The sequence below is a fragment of the Aotus nancymaae genome, unplaced genomic scaffold (genome assembly GCF_030222135.1).
Source record: "Aotus nancymaae isolate 86718 unplaced genomic scaffold, 86718_ANA_hifiasm-v0.15.2.pri h1tg000057l, whole genome shotgun sequence".
In the NCBI taxonomy this organism is placed as follows: Eukaryota; Metazoa; Chordata; class Mammalia; order Primates; family Aotidae; genus Aotus; species Aotus nancymaae.
In genome coordinates, this window is record NW_026988471.1 from 72,389,724 (window position 1) to 72,413,753 (window position 24,030).

Sequence of the window (24,030 nt, forward strand, 5' to 3'; positions counted from 1 at the left end):
TTGGTTTTCATTTTCTAATTATTTTTTCTTACCAGTTACATTAATTTATTGTGTAATGAATGAAATGACAGAGTTGTGAAGGGGTCCTTTGCCCTCTAGAGTCAGCTATAGATGGCCAGCCCAGTGGGGATCCAGAGAGAGCCAGATGTAGGCACAGCGGTGGACTCAGGGTGGGACAAGTGTGCAGAAGGCCCTGGCAGCTTAAGCATCTACTCTGGCTCTGACCCAGGCCCCTGACTGTGTCACTTGCCCTCTGACCTTCTCTGGGAAGCAGGGAGTCACACCTACCCTAAGCTCACGCTCGGTCTCTGAACCTCCCCTAATGAGTAGCTGCTCTGGCCTCAAAGTACTGTGGAGACTCAGAGTGAGCCTAATGCCCCTGTCTTCAGCACTGACAGGTCTTCAGGAGAGGATGGACGTGTGCCACCAGTAAGGCCACAGAGAGGGAACAGCAGCATCCTGGCAGCTCAGCAAGAGTTCAGGGGAGTGGGCACATGGGCCAGCCTTGCAGGGTCATTCCTGTGCGCCCCCTGCCCCAGCCACATTACTGAGAATGCGGAGCGGCTCTTCTAAGCAGAGTGCTGGGCAACCGCGGCCCCACTCAAGGAAGATGCTCTGCCTTGGTGTCCCTAGGCACCACCTCACCTCCTCACCTGCTCTCCAAAACAGGGAGCGCCAGGTTGTGCTCTGTCTACTGGAGCCTCTTCTTGGCCTGGAAAGCCTGTCCTGACAGCCCACCCACAGAAACCTGTCTGCCACATCATTGCCTGGCCTGGCCCTCAGAGAAGCATCCATGTGCAATGCTGAGTGCGGTGGCCCCAAAGCAGCAGAGCCAAGAAGGAGCAAGGGAGGGAGTACTCACAGCAATGGAGACGGCGCTGATGACAGCTCCCAGGTAGCCCTGGATGAACTTGGATGCAGGTGAAGGCTGTAAAACAGAGGCAGAATTTCAGGCCCACTGGGTGCCCAAAGCTCCCATACTCCCCCTCGTAAGCTGTCCCAGCCAGCAAGAAGCATCCTGCCCACCAGCCTGGAAAGTGGGTGAAAAGAGGTCCCACAGGACCACAAGGAATCAGCCACCCTCAGCTCAGTTCCCAATGTAGAAATATGAAGCGCTATTATCCAGGGAGATGCTGAAGGGCCTACTTCACTCCTGCCCTGTTGTAAAAAGGTCACTGGCAGATAGTGCTAGCTGGAGGTGGAGAACAGCAAGCCCAACAAGGACCACTGATGGCTGGGGCAAGCAGTCTTCAGTTTAGAGGCTAAATGTTGCAAGGGGGCTGTTTGGCACCTGGAGCGCTTTCTAGGTAGAAATGCCAGGGTTAAGGCTCTCATAGGCCTGGTCAGCCCATGGAACAACTGGGCTCCCACGTCAACAGATGATAGCTGCCCAATATCGCTACAGAAAAATATATCCCAAGTTCCAACTCAGACAATTAAGAAAAAGCTAAGGAACTTGTCCTGTGCTACAATTGCAGGTTTAGAGATGTTTAGTTTAAGATAAATGGGAGTCATCCAAGCAGAGATGTCCATATATGAAGCCTATGAGAGAGACCTGGGTTGGAGGTTTAGATGTCAGGGGTACTCAGAGAGTATCAGGCCTCTCAATTCCTATGGCCCAGGTCAGCTCCTAACTCCCCTCCTCTCCCCCAGGGTTAGCAAATGTTAAGACTCTCCTCTACCCGCAAACCAACCGGCTCCCAAAGGGGACCTAGATGCATCCTGCCTTTTTTGCCTTTGAACTGAAGTAGGGGAGATGTGGCCTTGCCATCAAAGCAGGGGCCCAGCATGCCCTTCCTGGACAACAGAAGGGTGACTAGGCCTCCACCACAAGCTCTCCAAGGAGTGCAGGGGACTTTGGGGAGGAGGTACCAGCCCTGGATCCTCCCCACTCAGGAGCAGCTCTTCAGCTTGTGGCCAGCAGTCAGGAGCTGGGGACACTGAGGCAGCTTCCAGAAAGCTTGGAGGAAGCTTTAGGGGAATTTGGTCCCCAAGTAGCTGATATCATCATGATCCAAAACCCATGTGTAGGAGCTATCAAAGAATCCAAAAGCCAGCGAAACTCATCCCTTGCACTGCTCCCATTTAATGGGCCTTCTTCACTTCATGTAAACAGCCCCTCCCCAGAGGACTCCCAGCCCAGAGACTCCAGCTGACCTCAGCCAAGTACTGTCTGAGTCAGCCAATCAACCTGAAGGGTTGGCATTTTAAACAAGATATCTGGAGGAGGGCAATGCTTAACCAAGAGGCAGCCACTGATGGTGACATGTCACGCTGTAGGGAGGCTGACTGGGCCTTCCCATCCTGAACCCCACTACTGGGCAGAGGGCAGTGATGCTCACCTTGGTAGCATTGCGGTTTGCATAGTTGACACAGGCATTGTGGCTCTGGTTCAGCCACTGAAAGGCAATGATGAGAGACGTCAGGGGAGTGGTCACCTCCTGGGAAGCCAGACCTGGACCCCAGGAGGCCACACATCCCCAGAAAGGCACAGCATGCAGTCTCCAGCTCACATGGTGCCGCCCATGCTGCTGGTTAGCATGGCTCACCATCCTGGTTTGCCCAGGACTGTGCTGGTGTTAGCACTGGAAGCCCTGCATCTTGGGAAGCCTCTCGGTTCCTGGATGAGGTCCTGTGCACCCCAGCAGTCCACCTGATACTGAGACAGTTAACTCTCCTGGAATGATGGCATTCACTGCCCCTGCACACCCTACTGCCTTTGTCACACCATCTTTATTATATGACTTGCTGGACAAAAAGTGGCCTAGAATGACTGACAGTCCTGCGCTTCTTTCAAAAATCTCCCAGTCCCATGTCCTGCACTTCCGGTTCCCAGACACAGAGGCTGTCAGGAGTTTTGTTCAGGGAAAGACTGACATTTTCTCCTAGAAGACAGATAGGTTTTTCTCCTGCCCCTCTTTCTCTGCACACACAAACACAGAGACATCCTCAACTATTTTCATGGAGTCTCACCTCAGACTGTCTCCAAGGGCAGGGACCAGGGTTTGTGATGCACTTCACGACCTCAGGTTAGGCGTGGATTTACCATCCTCTGTAGATGTGGGGGAGGCTGATGTCAAAATGAGGCTATGGGCCTCAGGGTCACTGGCCTCCAGACAAGCAGCCAAGGGGCAGAGTGGGGGCAAGCCAGCATGTTTCAGGCAGGGACACGCAGCCCTCATCACCTATGTCCAGAGGTTAGAGTGACACACGGTGGCTTGAGACATGCTGGACTGCTGGAGACCTGCTCAGCAGGGCCAAAGTCCTAGTTTTCCTTCAGTCGGTTCTGGGCTAGGGGAGGTGTGGGGGTGGACTGACCCTGTGTAGGGTCTGGACGGGGCAGGAGACACTAGCACAGGGAGTTCTTAACCACTACGTGTGTGGGCCCTTCCTTCAGGAGCCCTGTTTGCTGGGAGACTGTTACCTGCCAGAAAATAGTGGATGCCAGTGTCTGGTTGGGCAAGAGAAGACCGACTACCTATGAGCAAGAGAGAAGAAATGCTGAAAAAGGCAAAAGAAACATCCTATGCTTTCACAAAGAAAAAATACACTGCCACAAACGAGTGAGCTGGATCTGTACAAACTGATGTGGTATGCCATGTCCACACAAACTGAGGCCCACTGAGGGAGAGGGTGTGCCATGGAAAAAAACCAAGTTGCAGAATTATATTATAGAATTACATTATAGTTGCAGAATTACATTATATTCTTATTTATTTAAAGAAAAATCGTCTTATATATATAACCATATACACAAACGCATGCATACACACACACCTCTAAGCATGAAAAAATCTGTAGCATGGATCTCTCTGGAGGCTGGGTTACAGGATACTTTTGCACAAACTTAAATATTTCTGTATTCTTTTTAACAACAGACATGCTGCATTAATTTCCACAACTGGGGGGCAATAAAAACAAGCAAACAAAAGGAATCCCTTCGTTTCCACTCAGGTTACATGACTCCTTCTCACCCTAGCCATCCCATAAGATTTTTGTGAGAATTAACCAAAAATAATTTCAAAGGCCTTAAGTGCTTTGTAAATACAAGTTGGGGGAATTTGTATGTTATCTGTAAATTTCCATAAAGCAAAAACCTACACCATGTTTAAGTGACTGAATGAAACATAGATTTCTAATATTTGTTGAATGAGTAAAGGAATGAATGAAGAAATAAACAAACATACACATATGGCTAAGTATGGAAACACAGGTGTGGATCCATTATTCCCAAAGCCCAAATATCACCTAAGACCTAGACTTGCTGACTGTTTTTTTTGGTTTAAGCCAAGATGAACGGTCTGATTTTGACACTGGCCAAGGCTTGGACTTCAGGGATCCACATGCATCTCTCCAGTTTACCTTTTGAGTGTTTGTAGGCAAAATAACATCTACCAAGTCCCGCTGCATATGGGAAAAATGTGCACAACCATCCACATATTGACTTATTTATTATTCCTATAGATAAAATGGCTCTTTGGCAAGAATTTCTGTAAGGAACAAGTATAAACACTCAATAATATGGAGTAAATCAAATTCTAGACATCCCCAGCAGCATTAGTAAATCATGTTTTAAACATTAAAATGTTTTAAAACAGCAAACACACACACACAATCTATATTTATTGGCTCGTATCAGTTTGAATAAAATTTTATAATATAAAGCTATTTCGTAGCTCCAATGAGGAATTATGAGATTTTCTCCCCCAGAATGAGGTCCCAACTTGATTTTTTTTTCTTTGCAATGGCAGCTCAGGGAACTAAAGTGGGAATCAGGGGAACTTGGATCTTAGACTTAGCTCCGTCCTTGTGTGATCTCTGGCAGAAGATGACCCCCTTTGGGGCTCTAACTTTCTTACCTATGGAAGTGAAGGCATTGACCTCAGTTTAAAATTCTACTCCCAGATTTTGGGTAGTAGGTGTGAAATCAACAGAGACGGTTTCATTGTCTGTAATAGGATCCCATCTGCTAAGGAGTATCCCAGGAAACCAAGGACCTCCTCCTAGCTGGGGGCCCAGTTAGAAGCCAGACCAGAGGGAGGACACCGAGCCTAGAGAAGGGAGAGGGACAGGGCGGGGGGTGGGTGAAGGGGAATGTGCTCGTATGTGTAGTGTATGCAGGTCTGACTGCCTCCTACCACCGGAGGAAGTTAATAAGGCTGTTCACTGTTTGGAGCCCAGCAGGTCATCCCCTGATCTGGAATCTACTGAACATGGTATCTTATGGACTACACTGTCTTCTCCCCTGAATCAATACTTACCCCTGGAACTGTGCTTGGACCACCAAGAACGTCATAAGATACAGCCCAATGGGACTCACTGCATTTAACAGACGACTGCTGTCCAGGACACTGCCCACACCACCACAGGGTTCCCTTTATAATCCTCTCAGGGGAAAGATTTTCCAGTCTCAGTGTCAGAAACTGTGCATCTGAGTAACTGGTGTGCCTTGCAGACACTGGGCCATTTAACTGAGTCTCTCTGCACCATCAAGAAGTTCAGGCCAGCTCTCCATGGCCATATCTGCCAAGTGTACAGACCCACACTGCTAGATTCTGTATCCAAACCTCACTCTGGCTTCATTTTATCTTCCCTTTCCTAACCTTCTCTTTGTCTCATTTTCATCTTCACTTGATTTATCTTTAGTGGCATGCATTTTTAAAAGTGACATCAAGTATTTTCCAGAACAAACTGGAGGTCTAAACTAAACTAGTATCCGGGCTATGTAACACACACACACACAGACACACACACACACACACACACACACACACACACACACATTGCCCATGGCTCTGTGACCAGTGAGCTTTTAATTTGTTGGACAACCCCCACCTCCTATCCCAACCTCCTGCCCTAACATGGGTGTGGGGTCCATGCTGCCACCTCTAACTGTTATAAGTATCCTCATTCTTTCTTAAAGAGATGGACTGACTGATAGATTTTGCCAAGCATTTCACTTACCATAATCCTCATACTAACCCTGGGGATCAAAGCAGACATTACTTTTGATATTTTGCAAATGGGACAACTGAGGCTTAGAGAAATTCAGCAATCTGTCCATGGCTTCACTGCAAGCTAGAGAATCAGGTCTCCTGGTTCCTGGCTTGGGGGCCCTGACTGATTTTAGGGTGCTCCTTTTCCAACTCATCCCCCTGAGCACAGAGAGAGAGGGGATCCAGTCAGCACTCCACATCCATTTATGGGGAGCTTCTTCTGTGTACCAAGTTGTTTGCTGTTCCCAATGGAGAATGCCAGAGAAGAGGAAGGAATGCGCATATGTGCCCGCATGCACGCGCGCGCGCGCACACACACACACACACACACACTCCTTAATCACAATAAAAACAAAAACCAGACAAGAAAATGTAGGAGAACATCCTTTATAACACCTAGACTTGAAAATGACAGGATGATTTAATGAGGTATTTGGGTGTGAGTAAAGTTGATAAATTTTAACATTCAAACAGGAGTTCAGGAAGGGAGGGGTGAGTGTGTCCCGGCTATATAATGAAGGCGGAGGTAGGAGTGAGTCGAGGGGGTGCAGACACAGGAGCAGGGACAACTGAGACAGTGGAGAGACTGGTCTGACTGCAGAGGAGGTTTGGGAGCCCAGAAGAGAGTCTGGAGAGGCTGAGGTTAGAAGACAGGGAGCACTGAGCTGCACCGGCCAAACGGAGCCTTAGGGGGCCATGTGAGGCTGAGGCAGGGAAGCAGGGATCCTGCCCTCCAGGTCCTTACAGTCAGGCGGGGACCAAAAGCACGAGGATGCCAGCCCTATTCCCTATTAGGCAAAATGCAGCACCATCTGCACAATCCCAGGAGCAAGAGCAGATATTTTATAACTTCCTTTTTTCTTTTTAAGTCTAAATTAAAAATAAATGTTCCCTTCAGCTCTCAGATGTATATCTCTGGTGCAACCTGCCCACATTCTCTCCCGCTGCCCTTTCCAGAACATGGCAGGGGAAAGGAAGAAAGAGATGGATAGAGAGAGGGAGCCAGTCCACCCAGCTTCAATGCCAGTGGATTGCACCTCTTCCAAGAGGGAAACGATTCAGGCGTGGCCACGCAGACGGGTGGAGAGCGCCCAGAATGTGGCTGGTACCAAGGAAAGTGGAAGGAGAGGGAAACAGGAGCCAACAGCTAGGATTTCTAGCCCAGCCTCCACCCTATCTTGCTGCAGGACCTTGGCCAAATCGCACATCCTATCTCTGCTCCCATTTATAGTTCGTAACATGGCTGAAGTCCTCTCTGCTGCTCCAGCCCCCTGGCAGCTGAGTCCTCTGCACATCTGTCTGTACTTTTGCTGTTTCCCTTCCCCTTGGGTGTTCTGCCATGGACCTAGTGATTAACGCTCAGGCTCTGGTCATCAAATGCTGGTGCCAGCATTTACCAGCTGTGTTACCACAGGCAAGTCACACAAGATCTTTGTGCCTGTTTCTTCACCTGTCAAGCGGAGGACAATCCCGGTACCTCTCAGGATGGTTATGAGGAAGTAAGGTGTGGAAGGAACTGGGCTCAGCATGTGTCCTGCAGCAAACACTCCCTGGGTGCCAGTTGCTAGTGTCATTCCTGTTCTCCCATGGAGTTCTTTCCTGGCCTTTGCTGGTTTCTTTCTCTGAGCTCTGCAGTCAGCATTACACCACCGAACATCGTCTCATCTCCATCTTGTCTTGGAACACAAGTCTTAACCTTCAGGGAACAGAGCTCCAGAAGGTAAAATTAGGGCTTTTCCCTGTTCTCCTGATGCTCCCAATGGCATTCAGCACTAAGCTGGGCCCACACTCGGGTATGGAAGAACACTGCTAGTCATTAAATAATTCTTGGCCAGGGAAAGACCTCTGCTGGACTGGGACAATCCGCTCCTGACTCCTTTTATTAAGTCCTAATTGCAGGGGGGTGGGGTGGGAAATTGAGTCTTTGGTCCAGATTATTTCCCACTCCCTGCATCCATATCCTTGCCACAGCCTCATCCCAGGAGGAATTTATTTCCCCTCTTTTTGGCTCCACTTGGCCATATGACTTGCTCTGGCCGATGGCATGTGGGAGGATGTGGCAGTGTGTCAGTTCTGAGTCCTGCCTCAGGGGCCTCATGCCTTGCTGCTTACCCTGCTGGGCATCTAACATTGCCACAAGAAGATATCCCTGACAAATTCCTGGTCTAAGGAGGAGGAGAGACAGGAGGGCACAGTCCATCCCAGGTCAGGTCACCTTCAGCTGACCACAGTGAGATGCAGAACTGCCTCAGTCAAGTTTTGTCTAGACCAGCAAACCCCAGTCAACCGCAGATCCCTAAGAATGAATGCTCACAGGGCCAGGCACAGTGACTCACACCTGCAATCCCAGCACTTTGGGAGTCCGAGGCAGGAGGAAGACCTGAGGTCAGGAGTTCGAGACCCACTGGGCCAACATGGCGAAATCCCATCTCTAGTAAAAATGCAAAAAATAGTTGAGGGTGGTGGCAGATGACTGTAATCCTAGCTGTTTGGGAGGCTGAGGCACAAGAATTGCTTAAACCCAGGAGGTGGAGGTTGCAGTGAGCCGAGATTGCACCATTGCACTCTACCCTGGGCAACAGAGCCCACAGAGCGAGGCTGTCTCAAAAAAAAAAAAAAAAAATGAATGAATGAATGCTCACGGATGCCACTGAAGTGTTGTGGACGTTTTCTACACGGCACTGTGGTAGCAAGAGCTAGCTAATACATGGCTTACTACATATGCTATACTGTCCTTTTTAATCCAAAATTTTGTACCATTATGAATATGCCTTGAATTAAGTCTTCACTAGGGATGTTGGTTCCTAAGCAGCCTTGCTTATCAAACCCACCCAACCTAGGGGCTATTAGCCCAACTCTGGGGCTGCCTTGACAGGCCCAGGAAGAGGGGCAGTTTGTGCTTGAGCCTTGTCTCCAGACAGAGTAAGGAATGGGGCCAATGGCACCCATATGGTAACTTGCTACAAGAAAAATCACATCTTCACTTTGGACCTCCTCCTTCAGAGTATTCTAACTGCTGCAGAAAGATGAGGTCTCAATCTGGGAGAGAGGCACCCCCAAATATCTCAATCTGCTTGAACAGAAGTGGGACATGAACAGCTGAAGATAAAGGCAGGAAGGGTAAGGCCACTGCCACAGTTCTGTGTTCCATGATATCAGGACTCAGAACTGAGCAAGCCCCCACCCCCTTGGCCACCTCCCATACAAAACTGATTCAAACTACAGGAGAAGGGTTTTTTTTTTTTTAAAAAGCGTCGGAAATCTGGAGAGGAAATGGGGTATGCATCAAAACAACTGGGCGGTAAAACAGAAGCCAGGGGAAGACTACGGGGTACAGAACTGTCTCATTTGCCAAAATAATGGTGGAAATAAACCCTCTCACCCTTCACCCCACCTCTACTTGGCTAATCCCTCCTTCCTTATCCTTCAGGTTTTAGCTTAGGCATCACTTCCTCCAGGAAGTCTCCTCTGACCCTCATAGTGAGGTTAGGTCCATCACCCGCTCCCCGGCACCCTGTGTGCCTTCTCTGCACCATTCATCTCAGCAGGAAAAAGCTGTGGAAAGTCTGTCTTCCCTGAGAGCTTCCATGAGCTTCAGAGAAATGAGGCCCCTCAATGTTGCCTCCCTGCATACCCAGGAGCCCTCGCAGGTAGAGCAAGTGTCTTTACATCTCATCCCTTTCTGCCACACTGACTTGCTCAACTCCAAAATGTTCCTCTTTGTCATTGATAGACCCGCCATGGGCCCCAGTACCCCAATACCCAACAAGTATCCTATTTTTTCTTTCTACTTTGTCTCCGTCTTCTGATTTATGTGGCTAATGATCTGAAAGTTACACTTCAGTGTATTGGGGGTGTTGCTACTTAAAGGATGCCAGCAGTTAAAGAAGATCTCTCTGTCAAATTAACGTTTACCCCATATCAATTGGTTGATTCTAGCTTCAGTGGAGAGACACCTCCTGTGTGGTGAACTAGGTCAACGAGGCTGGGGTCCGGTAATGCTAGAGGAAGGCCAGGGAGAACACTAGGATTGGGATTTAAATGTGCAAAAAAGAAAAGGAGGGATGAGGAAGCTTGGGAGATGTTAGGAGGGCCCTGGAACATGCCAAGTCCTAACATAAAGTGAACTCTTTGTGGTCTACCCTACCCCTGGAGATGAAGTGACCTACACCAGCACCTACTGATACCTGGCATCTCTAAGTCCAAGTGATCATCTGTGTGTTAAAATGAAGAAGTGCAAAGTACAAAGTCCAAGCTCTTAATGTCTCAAGACAGAAATTGGATTTAGACTTAACCTAAGGCCACCAGACTCAATGACTAGGTGTTCACAGTCCGTCCTCCTCAGCACTCTGGGCTGGAAATAGTTCCTGAGTTCTGAGAGTTACAGATATGACAGGGGAAGGGAAGGGTGGGAAGCAGCACTGTGGGGAGCTCAGGGCTGAGAGAGGCACAAATGCTCTCTGGGAGAGCCCTGGGCCCATGAGGGAAACCCAGGCCCTGGCATCCGAGGCATTCCACAGCAGCCAAGGGAAGCGGGCACAGGAGCAGTGGAGAAATGGAGAGAGCGGGCAGGATGAGGCCAGACCATCAGGGCCAAGCCTAGTTCTGCCTCTCTCCGGCCACGTGCAAGGAAGCGGCAGTGCTGCGCTTAGGGGAAACCTGGGAAGGGAGAGGCCATGTATCAGAAGCGACCATGCTGGCAGGGTTTTTCTGGAAAGATACCTGAAGAAAAGGAGCGATGAACCGCAGAGCCTCAGGGACAGCCTTGGTGCACCGGCTTAGCTGTGGTGCTTATGTATAAATTGGGATCTCTTTGCCACACACCGAAGGGGGAAAAAGTTCCCATCTTCAAATGTTAAGCTTAAAATAAGACACTACATGGTTGCCAGTGGATCTGTGAAATCTGCTGACTAAACTGGCACCAGCCTCTGGGAGAAAACCAGCTTGTTTCTCCTGAGCACCAGGGGGTGAGCAGAGTAGGGCGAGGTGACTCCCGGGCACAGTGGGAACAGCATCAGGGTCAAGCTGGGGATGTTCACCTGGGCAGAAGGCAGCTTGACTGTGGTTTCCAGAAGCTTCTCAGTTCAGGCACCTGCCAGCCTTACTCGCCCCTTCCCTTCATCACTCAGGGACCCAGTTCCTAGCACATTCGCTGGCACCCTCGTTTCTATTTTGGTAAGCATTTTTAGTGGCTTCTGCATGCGTATATTTTCTTACCCACTCCATCAGACCAGGGGCTTTCCTAAGGTGTGGACTGGAACCTTCACTCCCCTTCAGACCAGGCATTTGCTGAAATGTTCCGTGCTACCAGGTGACGGCAGGGCCTCAGAGGAGCTGATGGGGCTGCAGGAAGCGCTGGAGCAGCCAGCATGCTCCTTCCACACAAGGCGAGGCAGTGGCCTGGGGGTGGGAAGGAGTGGGGATGGACCATGTTGCTTGTCTACGTGAAAGTGCCAAGGTGGAAGGCCACAAGTTCTCCAAATCCAATGGCTCCTCTGGAGACCCAGCCTCTGGCTCGGCTGTTCTGAACCTCAGAATACAGATATCTGGGCCTAGGAAGTGGGAACAGGTGAGCCCTGTCATTTCTGGCTGCCTCAGAGAGCTGCTGGGAGGTGTCCCAGGCCATGCTGCCCATTTCGCCTCCAACAAGTATTCACACAGGATCTTGGGGGTCAGGGCATCCTCTTCTTACACCATACGTGTTTATTCATAGAGGGATGTTTGCTCCAGGCTGGGAGAGGATTGGTCCTGATAGGACATTCACAGCATCTGCCTCAGTAATGGACCCCTGAATGGCATGGGAGTGGATTGGCATCCACGTCCCCCTCCTGCCTATAGGGCCACAGGGACCCTGCGATGATGGGCTTTTCTTGGGTAAGGTAAGGAGAGAGTGGAAACGCCTCAGTAACCCCTTGTGAATTGAAGGCAGTGCTGGCATCTACTGGGTTAGCCAGTTCTTCCCACCTGATGGCAGCTGGTAATTGTGTAAGGGTCCATTTGGCTTCTCAGGGAAAAATGGGCCCCACATTCAACTTTTGCCATTTCAAATACCCAGTTCTCCGGTTTGACAAAAAGATGATATTACCAAATTGTGTATCTTTTAAAGTGTTAATGGAAAATTTATAAAAGTTATTATGTCATTCTTGTTTGCCTACCTATCAATCATTCTTCCCTTCTTTCTTACTAATAGACTCCTTATAAAATTGGGGAATCAACTATATACCCAGCTAAATTCTAAATGAAATGTAAGCAGAACTGTTACATGGAAATTCCAAAAAGACTCCTTTTTAAAGAGAGTCTGTATCTTAAAGATAAATGTAACTCAGTTGAGAGATACAGTCTACTATTCTTCTTTTCTTTCTCCTCTCTGGAATGTGACTGTGATGGCTGGAACTTCAGCAGCCATCTTGGGCTATGGGGGTGACTTTTTACAATAGAAGCCAGTACATTACAATAGACAACCATGACATTGTGAGGATCCTGCCTATCTCCAAACTTCTTTGAAGTAAGAGAGAAATAAACTATTTTGTTTAAACTACTGTTATTTTGGACTTTGTTACATGCAGATGATCCTGATCCTAACTGACATATTTAGATACCATGCTACAAAGAAAACCACAATAAATCCAAAATGGCAAAATTGTGGAGGTCACTCTCTGAAAATAAGCTAGAAAATAACAAAAGAATACATTTTTTAAAACCCAACCACTTAGAATTTAAAATGTGTTCTTCTAATTGACTAAAGAAGATTTGAAATTATAATTTCAAGCTTATTTAGAAAATAACAACATAAGATCACTATATATGAAAACATATCAGATATAACCATGTTTTAGATATATTCAGAGGCAAATTCACAGCACTAAACACTTTCATTAAAAGGAAAATAAATAAACTAAGCATTCAAGGCAAAAAGTAAGAAAACCAACCACAAACAAAGAAAGGAGGAAAAAAAGGATATTATTTTTAAAAAGTATAAATGAATAATTAAAATATAGAATTGATAAATATATCCAAGAGCTGATTCCAAGACATAGCTTTAACAAATCTATTTTATTTTATCGTAATATAATTTATGTATTTATTTTGAGACAGGGTCTCACTCTGCCACCCAGGCTGAAGCGCAGTGGCACAATCAAAACTCACTAAGGCCTCAAACTCCTGGGCTCAAGTGATCCTCCCACCTCAGCCTCCCAAGCAACCAGGACCACAGGTGCAAACCAACATGCCTAGCTAATGTTCTAACTTTTTTGTAGAAATGGGATCTCCCTATGTTGCCCAGACTGGTCTCAAACTCCTGGACTCAAGCAATCCTCCCACCTTGGCCTCCCAAAGTACTGGGATCACAGTTATGAGCCACCACTCCTGGCCTAAGTTACTTTAATAAAGGAGCTAGAGGGGAGGAGTGGAAAAAGGCTCAAAATCAATCAAAAGATAGATCATTATATTTAAAGACTTCAATATTTAAAACTTTTCTATAACAAAGACACCAGAGAATAAGGGATAAGCAGCTGGAGAAGAGACTTGCCATATATATAAACCAAAGGATTAATGTCCAGAATATATAAAGAGCTCTTACAAATCAACTAGAAAAATATGGCCCATGGAAGAATGGACAAAGAGTATGAACAGGTAATTCAGAGAAGAGGGAATACAAATAGCCAATAAATAGATTTTAAAAGCACCAAAATCTTTTTGGTGTTTATGGAAATAAAAATTAAAACCATAATGAGAATATACCCCCTCCCCCATTGGATTGGCAAAAATGTTAAAAAGATGAATGAATACTAGTGTTACAAAAGCGTGGGGAAATACTGTTTTTTGAAGGGAAATTGAGCCATATCTGTTAAAGATGTAAATGTGCGTAGCTTTTTAGGCAGCAAATTCACTTTCTGGAAGTGCCCTTGAGAAACCCTTATCCTTGTGCAAAAATGGCTTTACATAGATTTTTCACAGCACAATTGTTTCCAATAGCAAATAATCAGAAAGAACCTCAACCCATCACACTGGAGGAGAAGATGCCACTCGGCAGAGAAAACAAACAAATGAACAAATAAATGAAGCCAGTCGGTATGGAGGCAAACTGCTAAGTGTCATAAGTTAACCATAGATAAATAAGTATACTGTTATATTTTTAATGGAAAAATCCACAAAACAAAAAAAAACTTTAAATGATGACTTATATGTATGCAGATATCTAGAAAAAGCCTAGAGACATACATTAAACTTCTTACAGAGGTGACTCTGGGCAGAGATTTGGGGTTGAGGAGCATCACAAAGACCTCTACTTTTGTTTGTATTGTTTAAATTCTGAGCTGAGAGAACATTCATGTATTTCTTGTGTAACTTTTAAAACATTCTTGGTGGTATTTTTGAATCCCAAAGAACATATTCATGTATTACTTGTATAATTTTATAAAATATACAGAGAAGATTTTTTTTTAAATCCTGGGAGATATTTCTGAACTCCAAAGATACAGAGAAAAAATACCAAACTATTCCAGGGGAAGGGGGGAAGTTTACCTAGAAAGGAAAAGAAAATCAGGCCAACTATTGTTCATGTATGAAAGGGAAAAAAATATCTCCAGATATGCAAAGATTCAGAAAGGCATATTGCCCATATACTCTGAATATCATTCAAAAACGTATTCTAGCCAAACAACACATAGACACACACAGCCTAAATAATTGTAAAGTATAATACAGGTGTTAAGAAAGACTTTATAAATCTGATGACATTCCAAATGATTTCCAAAAACTTGGCAGGTGTATGGAGGTAAAATAATCAAGTGGAGAGTAGAGGGAAACTGCATGCTAAAAGTCTCTTCCTATATAGGTAGGGTTGGGGAAGTCATATTTATTATTTGATTCTTGATTATAAAGTATATATAATGCAACCTCTCTGTACTACAAAATATTACAGATGAATGTTAAGTAGAGAAAATTAGAATGCTCCCCTTCCACACTAAAGAAACTAAAAGATCTATCCTCCAGTATAAATCAGGAAAAGAAGTGGAAACAATAACAAAGCTTAATAAAAGCTAACAACAACAACAAAACCCATTTGACAGCTGGGATATGCAGTCATAATTATCAGTGGCAGAATAAATACAAATGGGTTCCATTTCTCATTAAAATTAAAGGCAGTGTTTCTCAAACTGGGTTAAATGTAAGTAGCCTTTTTATGCAGCAAAAGTAGAATTTAGCTATATTTTGTCCAAAAGAGATGTGTAATACAAAATGGCACAGAAATTAAATGACTTTGACACAAACGTATAGGCAATGATATGGAATGCAAGTCAGTTAAGCAAAAAAGGAATAAAAATATTAATATAAGTAAAATTCAAGGCAAGAATAATCAATGAAATAGGGATATTTCGTGTGCGTGTATGTGTGTGTGTGTCTGTCTGAGAAACAGAGATGATATCACGAAGACAAAACTGTCTGAACACACCAAACACCACTGCATTGAAATCTATACAGTAACATCTGCAAGAAATGCAAAGAAATGAAACACACACACGAACATACACACAATTATGGTGGGAAATTTATAAACCTTTCTCAGAATATTTCAGAACAATGTAGTAGTTTCAGGGCAACGACATAAAAATAGAGATGTGAATAATACCTCTCTCGATATATTTATATATTTTTAAATATATGTATAAAATGAAATATTTCAAGGATACAGAAAAGTCTAGAGGATAACGAGCACCCATATATGTCCAATCTTATTTCGTCAATTTTTTGTGAAGATGTTTTTAAAAGATGAAACACTATAAATACAAATGAAGCACCCCCTGTTCTGCTAAATTTCATTGCGTTCTCTCTCCCCAGAGGTAAACAGTATCACGAAGCCTGGTGCTTATTGTTCCCATGAATGTTTTTAAGGATGCATTAAAAATGTACTCATAAACTATATATAATATTGCTTTGCATATTTTTTAACGTTATATAAATGACAGAGAGCATTACTACTCTGCTACTATTTTTTCATTCAACATTGTTTTTGAGACTTATTCATATTCATAAATGTCGCCCTTGCTCATTGTTTTCTTTCCTGTGTTAAGTATTCCACTGCGTGACTAAGCCATGACTGATTCACTTCTTGTTGATGGAATTTCAGCGGTTTCCAATTTTTTGCTATCATAAACATTGCTGCAAATATTTTCTTTTCATATTTAAATGTCCTTTTGTGTATAAGGTGATGTAGAGACTTTCTTTCTTTTCCAGATAGGTAGCCAGCTGTCTCAGCACCATATAAAACTATTAAATGGTTTGTCCTTTTTCTCCACTGATTTGTAATGCCACCTTAGTCAAATCTTAAGTTTCCATGTGGGCATGTCTCCAAGTTCTCTGTTCTGTTCCACTGACATATTTGCTTATCCCTGTACCATAACCAAGTTGTCTTATAATATTTGGTAGGGTGAGTCCTATCCCACCACCTTATTCTTGTCTTGGCTATTCTTATCCCTTAGCTTGTATTCATATAATTTTTCATAGCAACTTGTGAAGTTCCATGACAAATCCTGCTGAGAATATGACTGAAAGTACATTGAATATAGATTTTAATTTGAAGAAAACAAAATAATATAGCTCTCCATTTATTTAGATCTTCAATGTTCTTCAATAAAGTTGTAAAAGTTGCAACATAAAGGTCTTGAATAGTTTTTCTTTAATTTATTTTTACATCCCTTATTGTCTAAAATACTATTGTAAATGACAGCTTTTATAAAAATCACATTCTAGATGTTTGTTTTAGGTTTATAGGCATACAAAATTTTTTTGTATACTTGTCTTACATCCAGAAATCTTTTTAAATAGTTCCAAAAACTTGTCTATTCTCATAAATGTTTTTGTTTCTTTCTTTCCAACTCTAATACCCGTTGTTTATTTTTTCATGTCTTACTGCATTTGCTAGTCTTCCAGGAAAATATTAGATAGAAGCAACATTATCAGGCATTCTTAACCTGTCCAAGACATTAAGAATTTACCTCTGTTTCATCTTGAAGACAGGAGTTGCTATGGTTGGTTTACATATTTTTTTTATAGACAGTATCAAGTTAAGAAAGTTCCTTCTAGACCTAATCTGATCTGTTTTTATCATAATAATTATTACTGTAAATTGAGTTATATTTTATTTTATCAAATGCTTTTTCTTTATCTACTGGGAAAATTATGTTTCTCCTTCAGTTTCTTAGTGTGATGAACTATATTAATACATTCTCTAATGTTATATTTGGTAAAAGGCATTTCGTTATGATGTACTTTGATGTATTGCTGGATTCAGTTTGCTATTACTTTATTTCATAAGTTTTACATGTAATTTCAGAAGTGATATTGACTTACACTTTTTCTTTCTTATACTTACTTTGGTATTAGTCTCAAAGTGCCTCATAAATGAACTGAGAAGATTTCCTTTTTTTCCTCTCTCTTTGTTTTTTCTAAAACAGACAAGGTCTTGCTATGTTGCCCAGGCCGGTCTCGAACTCCTGGGCTCAAACAATCCCCCTGCCTTAGCTTCCCAAAGTGCTGGGATTAGAGGCATGAGCCACCACGCCTGGTACTTTTTTCTCTTTTAAAAGCTTTATAAAATGGAGTTAAGCTATTCCTTTGGCTATAGTCACCTGGAAGATCAGAGCCCAGTGATAATTTTTGGATTGTTTCTTCTTTGGTGCAAATATTTTAAACTGCAAATTAAATTTCCTTCTATTTATAGGTCTATTCAGATTTTAAGGCCAGATGTGACGACTTATGCCTGTAATCCCAACACTTTGAGAGACTGAGGCAGAAGGGATCACTTGAGCCCAGGAATTTGAGGCTGCAGAGAGCCATGATTGTGTCACTGCACTCCAGCCTGGGAGACAGAGTGACATCCTGTCTCCAAAAAAGAAAACAAAAAAGACTCTATATTTTGTCTTTCTAGGCAGTTTTGGTAAGCTATATTTTCCCAGAAATGTATTCATTTCTTCTAAGTCTTTAAAGGTATTGCCTTGGGTTGTTCAATGCATTCTGATCTTTTAATCTGCTACTGCATCTATAATTACTGTACTTATTATTGCTAATACTGTTTATTTATATCTTCTCTCTTTTGTCTTGATCAATCTTGCTAGAAATGTCTATTTAATAGTCCTTCCATAGAACCTAGGAATTCAGCCTCAAGGTATGTTCCAACAATATCACACGATTATCATTTTGACATTATTCATGATGGCAAAGTATTACAAATAATCTAATGTAAGAAATTAAATAAATCATGGTACTTCCACTTAATAGAATACTATATAGCTGTAAAAAATAATAATGAAGAAGAGCTCTATAAATCGATATACAGTGATTTCAAGATATATCAAATCGAAGAGCTGTCACAGTGACTCATACCTGTAATCCCAACACTTAAGGCAAGGAGTTCAAGACCAGCCTGGCCAACATGGCAAAATCCCATTTCTACTAGAAATATAAAAATTAGCTGGGCATGGAGGTGCACGCCTGTAATAGCTGGGGCAAGAGAATCGCTTGAACCCGGGAAGGCAGAGACTGCAGTGAGCCAAGATCATGTCACTGCACTCCAGCCTGGGTGACAGAGAGAGCGAAACTCTGTCTCAAAAAAGAAAAGAAAAGAAACATAAATGGAGTAAAAAAAAACATTGTGCAAAAGGGTATACAGATGCTTCTCAACTTATGATGTGGTTATGCCTGCTAAACCACGATAAATTGAACATATCATAAGTTGAAAATGGGCATTTTGTTGACATGATGGGATGCGGAACACAGAATGCAATATTCAAAAATACACTGGCAACACTGTACATTGCAGTATGGGTTGTTTACCCCATGATCACATGGCTAACTGGGAGCTGCACTTCCTGCCGCTGCCCATCATGGTTAAAGTATCATGTCACATATCTCTAGCGCAGGAAAGGATCAAAATTCAAAATTGTCAGCACAGTTTCCACTCAATGTATATTGCTGTCACATATCATAAAGTCAAATAATTGTAAGTTGAACTATCGTTAAGTCAGACACATCTGTATACAGTATACTACTCTTTATATAAGAAAAAAAGAGGAAAGCAGATATTTGTATCTGTTTATTCTTACGGAAAAAAAAATAAGGAGAAGTTGTTTACCTATAGAGGATGAGTGAGAAGGAGGTAGAAGGGATAGGGAGTGGAACTTTTATATCTTTTTAAACAGCTTTAACTTTTAAACTATTCCTATCTCCTAAATATCAAAAAATAAATTAATAAAAATGGGGAAACAACTAAAATGGAATGCCAATAGAAATCAGTTAAACCTAACTGCATATCAAATAGATAACACAAACACATAAGAAAAAAATTAATTCAAGTAACTTTTGAACATGGTTCTCTGACTGTGTACTCTCAATAGGATACTTTCTAAGGACAAAAAGAACTTCAAAGAAATCTTAGGCTTTAGTTAATACGTATTTTGAGAGCGGTATTGGTGTAGCAATTCTGAAAACTCTTATCTGTATGTGTAAGATTTAGCAAGTGAGTAAAAATGTTGTTAGATTCTCATTCGGGGAGAAAGGAGATCCAAATATGAAATGGGAGAACAAATGAACACTGAGATGTCTGATGGGAATTAGAGGTATCAGTATAAACTCATGAATTTTTAAAAGCTGTATCACTTAGCTCTAAGAATGCTAGAAGCAATGACACTCCAGTAACAATGAGTACACCTAGCATGAAGATCTTGGTTTCTAAGTATCATTTCCCTCTAAAAGGAAATAGGGCTCCTTGGAGAAATCAATTATTCTAGGATGGGGGCAAAGAAAGTACTGTACAGACAAATCTGTAATCTCAGCACTTCAGGAAGCTGAGGTGGGAAGATGCTTTCTCTCAGGAGTTCAAGACAAGGTTGGGCAGCATAATGAGACTCCATCTCTACAAAAAAATTTTGAGAAGTCAGCTGGGCATCGTGGCACATGCCTGTAGTCCTAGCTACTCGGGAGGCTGAGGCAAGAGGATCACTTGAGCCCAGGAGTTTGAGGTTTCAGTAAGCCATGATCCTGCCACTGCACTCCAGCCTGGGTGACAGAATGAGACAAAATAAAAGAAAAAAGAACAAAAGGAAGGAAGACAGAGAAGGAGGGAGGGAGGGAGGGAAGGAAAGAGAGGAAAGAAAAGAGGGGAAGGGGAGGAGAAGAAGATGGAAAGGGGAGGGGAAGGGGAAGGGAAGGGGAAAGAAAAGATGAACCGAGAATATCCTGTTGTGTCAGAGAGTACTGAAGCTCTCAAAGACTAAGGGGACATGTCAAATAGAGAAACTGCTTTAAGGTTGGGTCAAAAGTGGCCCAATTTGCATATCAAAATAAATAATGACAGGAGTAAATTTTTAAATACTGAATTAAAAAACACACACAAAGACTGTATTAACAGTATCTAAATACTGATAGTGTCTTGAACTCCAGACCTCAGGTGATCCGCCTGGCCTCCAAAGTGCTTGGATTACAGGCGTGAGCCACCACGCCCAGCCTAAATACTGATAGTTTCAAGAAAACATTAAAGGAAGAGGCAGAAGGGAAACTGAAGAGGATGCCAACTATTATTAACATAGAAGGAATAATATCTATGATAGCTATAGAAAAATTTGAGACTAGGCAAATATCCTGTTCTCAATTAGTTCTTTACCCAGTAGTTTTACATCTGTTGGTCATTTTTGTCTGCTTCCAGTTTTAGACTAATGTGAAAAATGCTACTATAAACATTCACATACAGTTCTTTGTGCAGACAAACATATTCATTTATCTTAGATAAATACCTAAAAGTAGGGTTATCATTGTAAGTGCATCTTTAGCATTGTAAGAAACTGCAATACAGTTTACACACCACCTGCTCCAACCCAGATCCATTCTCGGATCACATATTGCATTTATTATAGTTGTTACCTGCTTTAATTTAGCCTCCTAGGTCTATATCAAAGAGGAATGAGAGCATATATCCACTAAAAGACTTGTACAAGCATGTTCAAAACAGCACTATTTGTTGTAAACCCAAAACTAGAAAAACCCAAATGTTCACCAACAGTAGTATAAAGAAATTCTGAATTTTTATGGCAATGGAATATTATATAGCAATAAAAAAAGAAAAACCTTACAGATAACAATACGAACAAATCTCACAATATGGAGTAAAAGCAGCCAGACACAAACAAGCACATGCTGATGATTCCATTTATATAAAATTCAGTAACAAGCAAAACTAAAATACAAAAGTCAGAAAAGTGATTTCCTATGGGGGTGGTGACTGGGAAGGACACATGTGAGCTTTCTGAGATGCTGATGAAGTTCTGAATCTTTAAGTGAGCTGGCTGAAGTAGCTCAGTTGGGAGAATACTAGACTGATTCCTTATCTAAATGATGTTTACTGGATATGCTTGCTTTTTGAAAATTTACCAAGCTGTACATTTATGATGAATGCACCTTTCTGTATGTTTTATTCCAATAAAAATAAAGTGTAAACATAATCCTGATTCTAAAACTGAACAAAAAAAGTGCTGAAAATTCTTTCTGAATTAATTTTAAACTTAGATTTTTCAGAAGGCATGCTTCCACTCCTACTTCCCAAGTTCTTTGAGAAAACTTCTCTATGACTAGCAGGTGCTAATGACAACACTGGGGACAGAAAACGTGCAGGGAAGAAGGCAATTTCGACTCACACTGGATTTAAGTCATCAGGCTTTTTATTTATTTTTATTTTTTATTTTTTTTTTTTTTTGAGACGGAGTTTCACTCGTTACCCAGGCTGGAGTGCAACGGAGCGATCTCGGCTCACCTCAACCTCTGCCTCCTGGGTTCAGGCAATTCTCCTGCCTCAGCCTCCTGAGTAGCTGGGATTACAGGCATGAGCCACTGTGCCCAGCTAATTTTTTTGTATTTTTAGTAGAGACGGGGTTTCACCACGTTGACCAGGATGGTCTCGATCTCTTGACCTCGTGATCCACCCGCCTCGGCCTCCCAAAGTGCTGGGATTACAGGCGTGAGCCACCGCGCCCGGCCCAGGCTTTTTATGAAAAGAGGTTTGCCAATCAGCATCAAGAGAAACGGTAAGAAATACGTATTATTTTATTTGGTAATTTCCCTCCAGGAATTGATTTATCCTGAATCAACAACTCAGTCAAATATCTGTGAGCAATAATGTAACATTAGACATTATTTAAAATAATTTTTTAAAAGGAAATCCTTTGAAAGTAACACTTACAATTGGCGTCCCAAAAGGAATGTAACCTGTGAACAAGAAGAAAAGAGTCAGGCCTTAAAATCCATCCGAATCTCACCTGAGATACCCAGGAGCTTCCAGGTTAGGTCTGAGGCCGTCAATGGTCCTGACGAAGGGGCTCAGGTCAGTTAGGCGGGAGGCATCTCCAATCTCACAGATCCTTTCCCAGCTCAGCCCTCGCCAGGGCAGAGGGTCCCCTGTGTCCCCAGCCTCCTCTTCTCTGCTGTGTTTGGCCAGGCAGCTTTCACTCTCCACTGAAACCCAGAGGCCTGTTCCTGCAGGCAGGGCTGCCGCTGCCTCGAGCACCACCGCTCCACATGTGGTGATCCTCCCACGATTTCCTGCGAGGCATGACACCCCTGCGCACACTCACTACGTGAAGCTGAACATCCTCCAAGGACCCCAGAATGTCTTCCTTCTTCCCTTAGCTTGTCTTTCTAACACAGGCCCTTACTTCCCCAGCATCATGGCCATTTCTGGAAAGAAAATTCCCTCCCCATCTGAGCCATGCACTTCTAAGTGCCAGAGCTTCTTAAATCTGTGGCATCCCCAGTGGCTCAGTAGGGAGCAAGGGTGAAGTGCAGCCAGGCCCTGGGTATGGCCTTCTCACTGCTCTCAGCCCCCAGGCAAGGCTCCCTCCACAGCTCCAACTGCTATCAGTGGACAGCCTCCTGTCCCCAACCTCTAACCGTGGCAGCCGGTAAGCAGTGGCTGGACAGCAGGATCGGGCTTATCTGACTTACATCTCAAGTGAAGCTTTGCATCCTGAGTGTGCATAATCATGCACACACATGAGCCATCACTCTCCTACTCACTGCTCTCTGGGGAGAGAATCACTGCTCTCTGGGGAGAGAACCAGAGTTTGACTGGGGCTTCAGAGGAATGCATGACTCAAAAAGGTCAGGAATTACAAGTGAAGCCAGGCTCAGGGTGAGAGCCTGCTATGCCGGGTACAGGGACTGGGGGCGTCTACAACCACAACCGTAAGATGCTCAGAGCCCTTCCTGGCACTTTGGGAAATCGAAGCAGATGGATCATTTGAGGTCAGGAGTTCAAGACCAGCCTGGCCAACATGGTGAAAACCCGGCTCTACTAAAAAATACAAAAATTAGCCGGGCATGGTGGTGTGTGCCTGCAGTCCCAGCTACTCAGGAGGCTAAGGCATTGCTTGAATCTGGCCAGTGGAGGCTGCAATGAGCAGAGATCACGCCACTGCACTCCAGCCTGGGCAACAGAGTGAGACTCTGTCTCAAATATAAAGAAAAAAAAATGCTCAAAGCCTTGGAGTTCTGACATGACAAAGCAAGGGGGTCACAGGGCACTCACTGACCCAGTTTACCCAATAACATCACATGTCCATCCACTTCCTGGTTGTTTATTTTCTTGCCCACAATGAGGTCAGGCTCTCTGGGGGTGGGGAGCCTGACTGACCCATTTGACTGAGACTGCCTTCCTCCAGCCCCCTGAGGCCTTCCCAAGGCAGCAGCAGCAGTACCCTCCCATCCCACCCTCATCACTCAAGATGGGTGCATCCCACTGCACTGAGAAATGGCAAGGAGGAGGCATCAGCACACCCATGAGTGTGACTCTGCAGTGACTCTCAGAACCGTTGGGGAGACAAGCATGCCAGCCCAGCTCGTGTACATGCCAGTGCTTTCTAAGCCCTAGAGCCCACATATACACAGCTGCCCCTTCAGTGACCATAGGACTTCCTGGGGTAGGGATCTTGTCTCCCACTCTGCCCACTGGTCTCCACAGAACAGGAATCCCACCTTACTGTATATGCAC

The 24,030-nt window shown here is 43.8% G+C and overlaps 1 protein-coding gene across 9 annotated transcripts in view; it reads right to left on the reverse strand.

Moving 5' to 3' along the window:
* Window positions 1-24,030, reverse strand: part of SFXN5 (sideroflexin 5) — a 128,089-nt gene that overhangs the window by 57,021 nt on the left and 47,038 nt on the right. For all 9 annotated transcript variants that reach the window (XM_064364237.1, XM_012475662.2, XM_021670733.2 and 6 more), the window contains 4 exons: window positions 22,225-22,250; window positions 3,425-3,478; window positions 2,343-2,399; window positions 863-928 (listed from right to left, as the gene is read on the reverse strand). In XM_064364237.1, the coding sequence (XP_064220307.1) occupies window positions 863-928; window positions 2,343-2,399; window positions 3,425-3,478; window positions 22,225-22,250 (203 nt within the window). The remainder of the gene's footprint in view (window positions 1-862; window positions 929-2,342; window positions 2,400-3,424; window positions 3,479-22,224; window positions 22,251-24,030) is intronic.